The 9,957-nt window shown below is 42.9% G+C and overlaps 1 protein-coding gene across 5 annotated transcripts in view; it reads left to right on the top strand.

Moving 5' to 3' along the window:
• Window positions 1–443: 443 nt before the first annotated feature.
• LOC133884614 (probable calcium-binding protein CML18) overlaps window positions 444–9,957 on the top strand; it is a 31,041-nt gene continuing 21,527 nt past the window's right edge. The window contains exons 1-2 of one of the 5 annotated variants that reach the window (XM_062324085.1): window positions 455–1,466; window positions 3,077–3,743. In XM_062324085.1, the coding sequence (XP_062180069.1) occupies window positions 937–1,466; window positions 3,077–3,158 (612 nt within the window). In that variant the 5' untranslated portion in view covers window positions 455–936 and the 3' untranslated portion in view covers window positions 3,159–3,743. Of the gene's footprint in view, window positions 1,467–3,076; window positions 3,744–9,957 lie in introns of those variants that run through there. The other 4 variants (XM_062324087.1, XM_062324083.1, XM_062324084.1 and 1 more) reach the window with 4 other exon arrangements.

Here is a 9,957-nt window from a genome sequence, read left to right as displayed (position 1 = left end):
TTGTTTATTATATTTATTTGATTCCTTTTTGTATTTATTAATTTTTAAATGCTCCAAAATTTGGGATGTTACATGGCTCATTCATGTGCCAAGAATTATTGTGGTCCAATCATTCCTTCTGGTTAATGAAAAGAATTGCTTTTTTTTTTTTGCAAATCATGAAAAAAATGCTTGAGAAAGAACTAGTTGCATGTTTGTTTCGGATTATGAATTATGAATTGTGTTCCATGATCTAGATTGTGCAAATAAATGATCAAATTATAAAATTGAATTCTTACCATCTAGGTCTGTATTATGAGACAATTCACAATTCATCTAGGAGTTTCTAGGAGCTAGAAACCAAAATCTAGATTCTTTCCCTAGCAACTGAGTGGTACCACCCTGCTGTTTGCTGAACCGCCATGCGCAGCGGATCCCCACGCGGTTAGGAGACCGCGTGAAGCGAACAGCTCAATCGCGCTCATGGCAACGCCCACCAATCGACGCAACCACGCAACGGACAATGCGGTCGGCGCACACCTTTCGTATCCCCCGGCGGAAACCAACCACGCACTTCAGGTTGGGGCCCACTCACTGACACTCGAGCCCAAAGAGGAAATCACATGGCGGGATCCGCAGTTCAGTCACTATATGACGCCCCCACGGTACGGGCTTCCTTTTTCTCGCCTCCCTCTCTTCAGACGATTCCGTCACGAGGGGTGCGGTCCTACGCGCACCGCAAGTTCGTCCTACCAAATAAGCTTCACAGCCCCTGTCACGAGGGTCCCGCGCGTACTTTGAGTTTGTGCGGGCCCACGAGCCCGTGAGTGTACGTCGCGGATGCGTGGGGAGTCTACGTACACGTAGCTTGGCCGCGAGGACTCTTCCGGGCATTAAAAAGCCGCAGCGCGAAGACGAAGAAGCGGAGAGAGAGGACTCAAGCCTAAAATAGAAACCATGGCGAGCGGGCGCGGCGGGGGCTCGACGAAGGCAACAACGGCAGCGGCTCTGGCGGCGGGCGGAAGGGGTGTGGGGATGCCGGAGGCGGAGGTGGAGCAGGTGTTCCGGCGGTACGACGCGAACGGCGACGGCAAGATCTCGGCGGAGGAGCTGGCGTCCATGCTGCGGGCGCTGGGCGCCCCGCCGGAGCCCGGGGAGGTACGGCGCATGATGGACGAGATGGACGCCGACCACGATGGCTTCGTCGACCTCGCCGAGTTCATCGCCTTCCACTGCGGGGACGGCGCCGGCGGAGACCAGCAGGAGGACGCGACGGAGGCGGAGCTGAGGGAGGCGTTCCGGTTGTACGACGCCGACCAGAACGGGCTGATATCGGCGCGGGAGCTCCACCGCGTGCTGCGGCAGCTCGGGGACAAGTGCTCCGTCGCCGACTGCTCGCGGATGATCCGGTCCGTCGACGCCGACGGCGACGGCAGTGTCAACTTCGAAGAGTTCAAGAAGATGATGGGCACCGGCGCCGGCCGGAGGTAAGCGCTAGCTGCTCGGCAAGGGGCCGTAACTTCATGACTCCAAGGTGGTTAATTCCATGGTTTACTTAATTGCTTAGTTAAGCTTAATTTCCCATAGTCTATATGGTTAAGTGGTTAATCTGTAGTAACTGCATGGCCTTTTCGACTTTTAGCAGTACTATTAAGCATGCAAGATTTTAGAGGCCCTCTGATTTGACGGTGAAGTGATGTAAAATCGTGTAAGGTGACCTGCTAATGCTACTATGTACTCCCTACGATCCTTAATACTTATAAGTCTATGTAGATTTATTCGAAGTCAAACTTTTTTAATTTTAATCCTTAATATTTAAAAATCATAAATATTGATAATATAAGATTGATGTTACTAGATTCATTATAAAAATAATCTCATAATATATATATATCTTTCTATTTGAAATAAACTATTTTCATATAGATAGATATTGTTAGTTAAACTGTCGTATTTGAGATCATGTTCTAATAAATTTATATTTAGAATCATACCATATAAATATGTAATTTACTAATGATGAGTGCTAAGGAAAAACTTGTTAAACTAGCAAAAGACCCAAGGGTAGATACATGCTTATGAACACTTCGACACGATCTGAAAAGATACTCGGATTAGCCATTGTCGATGCATCATTTTAGATTTTTTAGTAATTTCTCAAAAATATTAATCGAAACTACATTTTTTAATTATTACCACTTTTTAGAGCAAATTCACAACCAATGTTGAGGTCACTCGTATGAATTGAAGAGACTTATGAGGTGACGTCCCCGGCTTTTCAACAGGAGGATCATATTTCTAAATAGTGTTTTAGCGCCTTTGTTACTTGATTTTTGGACCATCTGATTTGCATGCGATTCGCTCTGGGACGAGTCTTCTCCAACTCCGATGAGGGCTCTGATGAGTCTTTGATGTAATTAGGGTTAGGAATTAGGTTTTAGAGGTTTAGGCTCTGATGAGCTCCCTTCAATTCTCAAGAGATGCTCGGAGAAACAGGTAGACGTGTTGGATGTGAGGGCGAAGTGGCGAGGACATTATTGGTCACGGGAGGTAGATGACTACTAGTTGAGCAGTCTAGAGCAAAGTCGGATGAGCGTGGTGGCAAAACCGTAGAAGGCGCTGACTAATCTGGTGGTGGAGAGCCGCCAAAGATAAGAGCATGAGAGGGAGGGAGGTTATGCGGTGTAGATGTACGTTGACTAGTATATCATAGGAGGAATGTAGAAAAAAGATCAGAGGATGAAGATAATCTCTTGGTCAATGGATCTGAATCTGAGTGGAAAAAATTGAGTGCGTGGAAGGAAAAAAGTGCTAGAGTGAGTTATATGCTTATTCCATTATCACAAAACACCTTTTCCTTACTCAGTATCACTATCAATTTATAAAAACCTATAACAATAATATAATTATTATTGTTAGTTCCTAAGTTACTATTGTTATCGATTCTTAAGAGAAACCGAGTGAAACCCGGTCCGCATCCCACCAGATTGGCCCATACCCGCACCCACTCACAGCCTAAACAATATCTAAGTCCACTCCAACATCGCGTCTCTGTCATTCTCATTTATCCTCTCCCCCTCTCTCTCTCGCTCATCAGTACACTAGTGGCCAGATCTTCCACGGCGGCGGTCGGATCCTCCACGGCGGCAGCAAGATCCACCACGGCGGCGACCTCATAGCGGCGCGATGCGTCACCAGCCGAGCTTGCCACCATGGTGCATGCCGCTCGACCCCTGCTGCTCGTCCTGAAGGACCTCAAGTGGGCGGCGGAGTTCTGGGCCGGGCACATCCAAAGCGGGAGGAGAGGGTACTATTGCTACGTTGAGCATGTCGTCACCGAAGTGCACACTTTGGCTTACGCCGGCGGCGGCGAGCACACCCTCTACTGGTTTGTCGGGTTCAGGACGTACCAGGCCTACATGAAGTGCAGAGCGGGGTCGCCATCTCTGGAGAGCCTGTGGGGACTACAAACGCTCACCGTGCCCGCCGGCAGCCTCGCGCTGAGCCTCATCTGCGCCTTTGATGATCGGTAAATCCATAATGATGCCTTCATGGTGGGCGCCATCGCCTTCATGGTCACTTGGCGGATCTGTGGTTGGCGAGCTCCTCCACGGCTAGATCCACGGTGACAAGCTCCTCCACGGTTGGATCCACTGCGGCGAGCTCCTACGCTGCTCCGTGGAGTGATTTTTTTCTATACTTTTTTCCTCCGGAAAAGGCATTACTGTGGGTTAAGAATCCGTTGGTATAGTGTTTGATTATCATTATCGAGTGTTTACTATCGGTTTTAAAGTTAATAATAATGTTAATTTGAAAATAACAGTAATGACATATTCTATAGTATTACCCTTTCAATAAGGATCGGATGAGAACTCGGAGGCAGACTACAAGGGCATATATACTATTAGGGGCGGATTTAGATCCATGACAGGTTGAACTTCAGCTTAGGCTATAGATCTAAATCACTCTTTATTTACTGTAGGAATAGTAGTTTTTTTTAAGATCTAGTTCAAATTTGAATGGGCCAGCCTGGGGTTTAGCTTAGGTTGGTTTCGTCCCTGTGTACTATAGTGTAAACCTAATAAGTGTTCACAATAGGATCACTACTATAAAAATAAAGGGTAGATTCATGATTTTCTTTTTCGAAAACTCTATCTAATAAACCTCACATGTGGTTGTCGATCCCACCTCCCTCGCCATCGCCTGTGGTTGTTGACCCCACCTCCCTCACCATCTCACCTTAGGATATCTCTAACCATTCAAGCCAGCTAACTATAATAAATACCACACCAGATTTTTACCTATGTAGAGGAGAGAATAAAAAAGTTAGCTACTAACTAATAGTCAATCTACAATGCTTTTCAAGATGCATGTTGTCAAACACTGATCTCAGCTAGATTCCTCTATACCTCATGTATTAGTTTCTGAATCAATTAGCTAATACGTACAGAATTCAATAAAATAATATCAAATACACACTTCGAGCAAAATAATTACCTAAAAAGAGCGGATCATGATCTCGTAGTCTAGGTTTCACGACACACCAACCAGGTAAAGAACCTACAATGGAACAAAGCGGCACAACTCAATGCTACAAGCAACATGGGTGTGGATGTGACCTTAGAGTTCTCTTTAACTTCATCTAGATCGAGGTTGATCTTCATCTCAATAATTCGAAAGTAGCAAGATTGAGTACAGAAGGTACTCAACAAGTCATAACACTACTTTAAGAAATTGAGTAGATACATAAGAGAGGTAATCAAGGATAGAACCATAGGGCTATAGTTTGAACGTAAAGCTAGTTTTACATGCAAGGTGAATGAATGTGTAACACTTGATTTAAACCAGTCAAAAAACATGTTTGGTTGATAAGAGTTGTTGGCCACAGGAGAAAGCTATTCGTTCCCCTGCAGTTCACATCTTTTAACTGGTTAACATCTAGTCCAATCAGTTTCAACGATATACAACCGACTTTTTCCAAAACATAGACACATTGCCCGCTCACACATCAAGGGATACGCACACCAAAAAATTGACCATTGTAAATCTGCAATTTTGCATGTCTATAACCGTAGACACAACTATTCGAATAGGTTTACACTTTATAGAGGTTGTACACTATACCCACATGATATGCTCAATCTCGAACGATTGCAAACGGAGGAACAAATCATACGAAGACCATATACCCATCCAATATATAGCTGCGATAACCACCCACGGGAATTCCACAACTAGGGGCCTAAAGCTTCATTCCCCTCTAGTAAATGGCTCTAATACATCCATTCAATATCATCAGCCAGACTTCGATGTACCGCAAGTCTTTTTCCTGACTCCCGTTGCACCCGTGCTTCCAAGGTGGGTACTGAGCTCAACTAATGAGGTGTGTGATTAAATTCTTCCCATAACAAGAAGTATGGGTGCATGGGATGACTTAGCACAACGGCTCAACGATTCAGTCCTTACACGATCGAGGTAAGCATCTTCATATTAACAATCCTCCTCTAAGGACTTGCTTACCAGGAGACATCCTTCTCAAAAGAATACTCACATAAGATAGCCTCTAACTTTTAGAAGACTACCCCGCTCGCCCCCGACAAAGCGGTTTTTAGGGTTTTCTCAACATCGCACCATTTTTCACCACACACCATCAATCACCTCAACACATTTCACTCATTTGCAAAGTAAGTGATCATAATAATAAGTGATTAAGTATTCTCCGAGGACAGAGCAAGCATCTTCGAAGAGAGGAGAGCAACTAGCCCTAAGTTTACTAGTTAACAAAGTTTCATCCAACATCATTATATTAGGAATTGAGAGTATTCTAGGTTACTATTTGAATATTGTGAGTAGTGATTGTAATATGGCTCAATAAATGAGTTACTATAACTAATACCAGCAAATGAAGAGAAACTGTTATATAGCATGCATGCATAACTATCAGGTTTTAGTTCGTTATTTTATTATATTGTAAACATGGAATCAACATGATCAAGGAGTTAGGACTTGTCTTAACGAAAGTCAATTCTCGATTGGTCTTGTTCGAGTCTCTTGGTTTCTTCATCATCAAGTCTCGCCTTTAGTTCCTTCTCCGCATCCTTACTTAGATTCTTGGCTTGGATCCTACACATATTAACAATGAAAAGCATACAACGACTAAGCAAAGGAACACCAGAACAAAACCAAAGAACACCAAAACGAAAGAAGACTGACTGGAAAAACGGCTTAAGCTAGCCTAGCAGAAAGACAATCGTCAACTCTTAGCTATGCAAAACTAACGTATAGAGTCTAGCGGGATTAACTAGTGAAGCTAGGTCAAGTTATTAACCTAGTTCTTTTATTAACTTAAAAGAAAGCATAATCAAGTCATGATTAACTAGGTGAGCTTCTATTAGCTCAAATGTCAGAAAGCGACAGCTAAGGTTCTCTATATGTAGCTGAGTGCACATGTATTGGTATATGCACGTGTGATACTTACGTCTATATGCATGTGAGCATGTATATATACACACACACACACACCGCTAGGTGGTTAAAATTATATGTGGTTAAGCGTCGTGATTAAATTATTCTAAGCTATAGCACTAAACTAAGGTTATCTAGTAAAAAAACTTAATTACCTACGGATTAATCCTACACGGGAACAAGGTTATCATATGTAACTAAACTACAATTATAGTTTAGAATACGATCACTAATTTAATCTACACTTAAAGCTATTTATCGGCTAGCTAATAAGGCTATATACAAATCTAGGGTTTAAGGTACTACATCACGAATAAAGCAGAACGGTAAATTAATTAAACTTTAAAATATAAGATGTGGTATGAGATAGATTATGATTTTAGAGAAATACAAGGGAAAGAATTGTCAGAATCACAAGAGATTCGGCTCTTGAAAGATTTGTCGAGAAGGACTACTAAAAAAAGAGAAAGGGTACTGTTCTGTGAACTCGGTCTACGGAGCTTGTGGACAGAGGGTGGGCTGTGTGTGCGGTCCATGGTAGACCAGAACCATGGACCGGTGCAAGCATTGTATAACGCGGCCTATGGCCGGTGGACCGAAGGGGTGGCTCGGGTGTGTGGTCCACCGTGGACCCATAGCCGGTGGGCTCATTCGGTCAGCGGACTCACGCGTCGGTGTGAGCTAGAGAGGATAAGGCCGGTTGGCTAGTGGGTGATTTACAGAGAGAGCGAGATAGAGACCACGAGGGAGAGAGGAACCAAAGAAGGGGAAGAGAAGTGGAGCAGAGGGAGGCCGACGGGGATGGGAGCCAGCGAGGCTGGGGCGCTGTGAAGCTTTGCCGGTGGCGGCCCGAAGCTGAGCGGGATCCAGCCAGATGGCGCAAGAGGCAGGCCACGGCGGTGGGAGCAAGACTGGGGCGGTGAGATAGGGGCGTGTGGGCACCCGAGGCGCTGACCTCGCGCGCTCGTGGAGCGCTTGCGCGTGCTGGTGCATTCCAACACCGGCGCTCAGCACGGTGTGCATCGACAACGGTGGCGGAGGGACGGCTTAGCGACGGTGGCAAAAGGGAAAGCTCAATTGTGGTGCTTTGTTTTTCAGCCGAGAGATAGAAGAGCGAGGGAGAGAGGAGAGCAGGTAGAGCGAGGGAGAGAGGAGAGCAGATGCTACTGCTCTGTTCTGAAGATTGATCCAGAGTTCAATTCAAACGATGAATTTGGTAGACTGAATTTCTAAGAAATGAATCGGATTAGGATTCAATCGAATTGAACTAAGATAGGATTCATATTTGAGGGACATTTAAATTCGAATTGCCACTTAAGGATTCAAGAACACTAAGATATAAAAAATGCAATTTCTTAATTTAATGCAGGGTTTAAATTTAGAAATTGACTCTGGTGAATTTTGAAATATATAGTCCAAAGAATAATATATATGTATATATGCACATACGAATATATACATATATATTTCTTAGATTTTATGTTAGCTTAATTATTTAAGATTTTTTTAAAAGGAGTGATTTTAGCTAATTTTTAAATGCTAAAACACATAGTGTTACACATGTAGATTTTAATACACCCTATTATATGTGGGCTCTAATTAAAGTTGAAATCATACTATAGCTAGTACGTTAGAGGGGTAGTCTATTGTGTTATTTATATGTGACATGGATAACTCTTGTAGCTAGTAGTTGACTATATTAGTGAAAATTCTCTGAGAGCTCTTCACCACCTCCATTTGATTTTTCCTCCTTTCCCAACCTTTCCATTGACTCTAGTGATTCAAAAATGGTCATCACTATCGGTTTCAAAAAACGGAATATAGAAAAGGTTTGTCCAACCATTTTTTTTGCTAGAATGACTCAGAAGGTCCCAGATAGTTTGTAAGCAAATATCATGTCACACCCTCACTTTTAGAATTTATAACATTTTAAAATTTTCTAAGATTATTGAATAGCTTCACTAGTAGAATAGGTTTAAAATTTATTTTCATAAACAATCAATCAATATAGGTTATTATTTCTTGTGCATTACATGCTGAGTTTTGCTAGGAGACAGGTAAATACATTAGAGTTCTTTTTCTTTTTCTTTCTATTTTGGGTTTTGAGTGAAAATAATTTGAAAAGGTTTTTACAAAACTCAGTAGTAAATTAGTTAAGGATTTTAATGGTTGTAATTCAAAATCCTTGAATTCATCATCTATTCAGTCCTTAATTATACCTGATTCTTCTCTTGTTCAGTTCAAATCTTATCTAAATTCTTGTTTAAAGCCAATCTCTCCTCTTTCTCAAATTTTATCCAAATCTAAATTCAAATTTTTTATCTACTCCCATTCTTGTTCAACCTTATTTTTTTCGTTTATCTCAAATTCACTTCAAGCTCAATTCAAATTCAAACTTTATTCAAATTTCTCTGCAGAAGTTTCTTTTCTAAAACCCTAGATATGCCTAAGCTGTCATTGGACCAAATCCTACCCAAGCCTAAGCCCTTAGCCGGCACACAAGTCATCTAGAAGGTCCAACAAAAAGGATCCATGAAACCTGCAAATTTTCGAGAGTCCTAAACAGCCTCATCTTCCAATGAAATTTCAGAGTTCAAAACGGCATCAAATGCAAATACTTACCCATGATAGGTTCAAATCGAAGCTCTGAAATTTGCATTTGATGCCGTTTTGAACTTCAGTATTGTCAAGATTTGCATTTGATGCCGTTTTGAACTTCAGTATGATAGTTGCATAGTTGATCTTGTGCCTATCGACCGAGTCACCGTGGGAACTAGTGAACATCACCCAACTGAACAACCATAACAAGTAGGCTTCTAGGTGCCTATGTACTCTCCAATCCTCTGCGCCCAAGGCCAAGCACGTGGTGTGGAACTGCTCGAGCCAAGCCTTAGTGGGACCATGCTACCCAGTAAAGGCCAGCTTCTCTGGGTCCCCCTGCAAGACACCGTCAAATCGCTTGAGCATCTCTGCCTTCCATCTTGCCTCTACCACGACTGGGCCAACTGCTAGCCTAGATAAGGGCAACCCATGAAGCATAGAGACGTCCTGTAACATCGATGCCACCTCACCAACTACAAGGTGAAACGTGTGAGTCTCCGGCCTCCACTGGTCGACCCACACAATGATCAGTGATGCATCGATCAGGAACTGAGGAGAACCATCTCGACTTGGTGACACTAGTATCGCGAATGGTAGCAAACCGGCTATGGTCAACCTGCAGTTCAAACAATTTAGAAAGTAGTAAAACCTCAACCTTTGTTTGTACGGAATGTATGTAACATTTAATTACCTAGGTACCTAGTGTGAGTCTACGGGCCAGTAGCACTCTAGTGTCTGAAGGTGAAGAGTGGAGCAAGACACCGTCTCTCAAATGCGATCACCAAATTAATCAACATAAGCTCCGTCATACCTGCAGTAACTGTTTAACAAAAATAATAACATGAGATATGCCCAAATACAACAATACAAGTTTAAATGAATTCATAGTCCAACACGGTATAAAAGTCAGAT

The sequence above is a fragment of the Phragmites australis genome, chromosome 11, assembly GCF_958298935.1.
Source record: "Phragmites australis chromosome 11, lpPhrAust1.1, whole genome shotgun sequence".
NCBI lineage: Eukaryota > Viridiplantae > Streptophyta > Magnoliopsida > Poales > Poaceae > Phragmites > Phragmites australis.
Note: the sequence above shows the minus strand (reverse complement) of the source record. Positions and strands in the feature narration are given on the sequence as shown.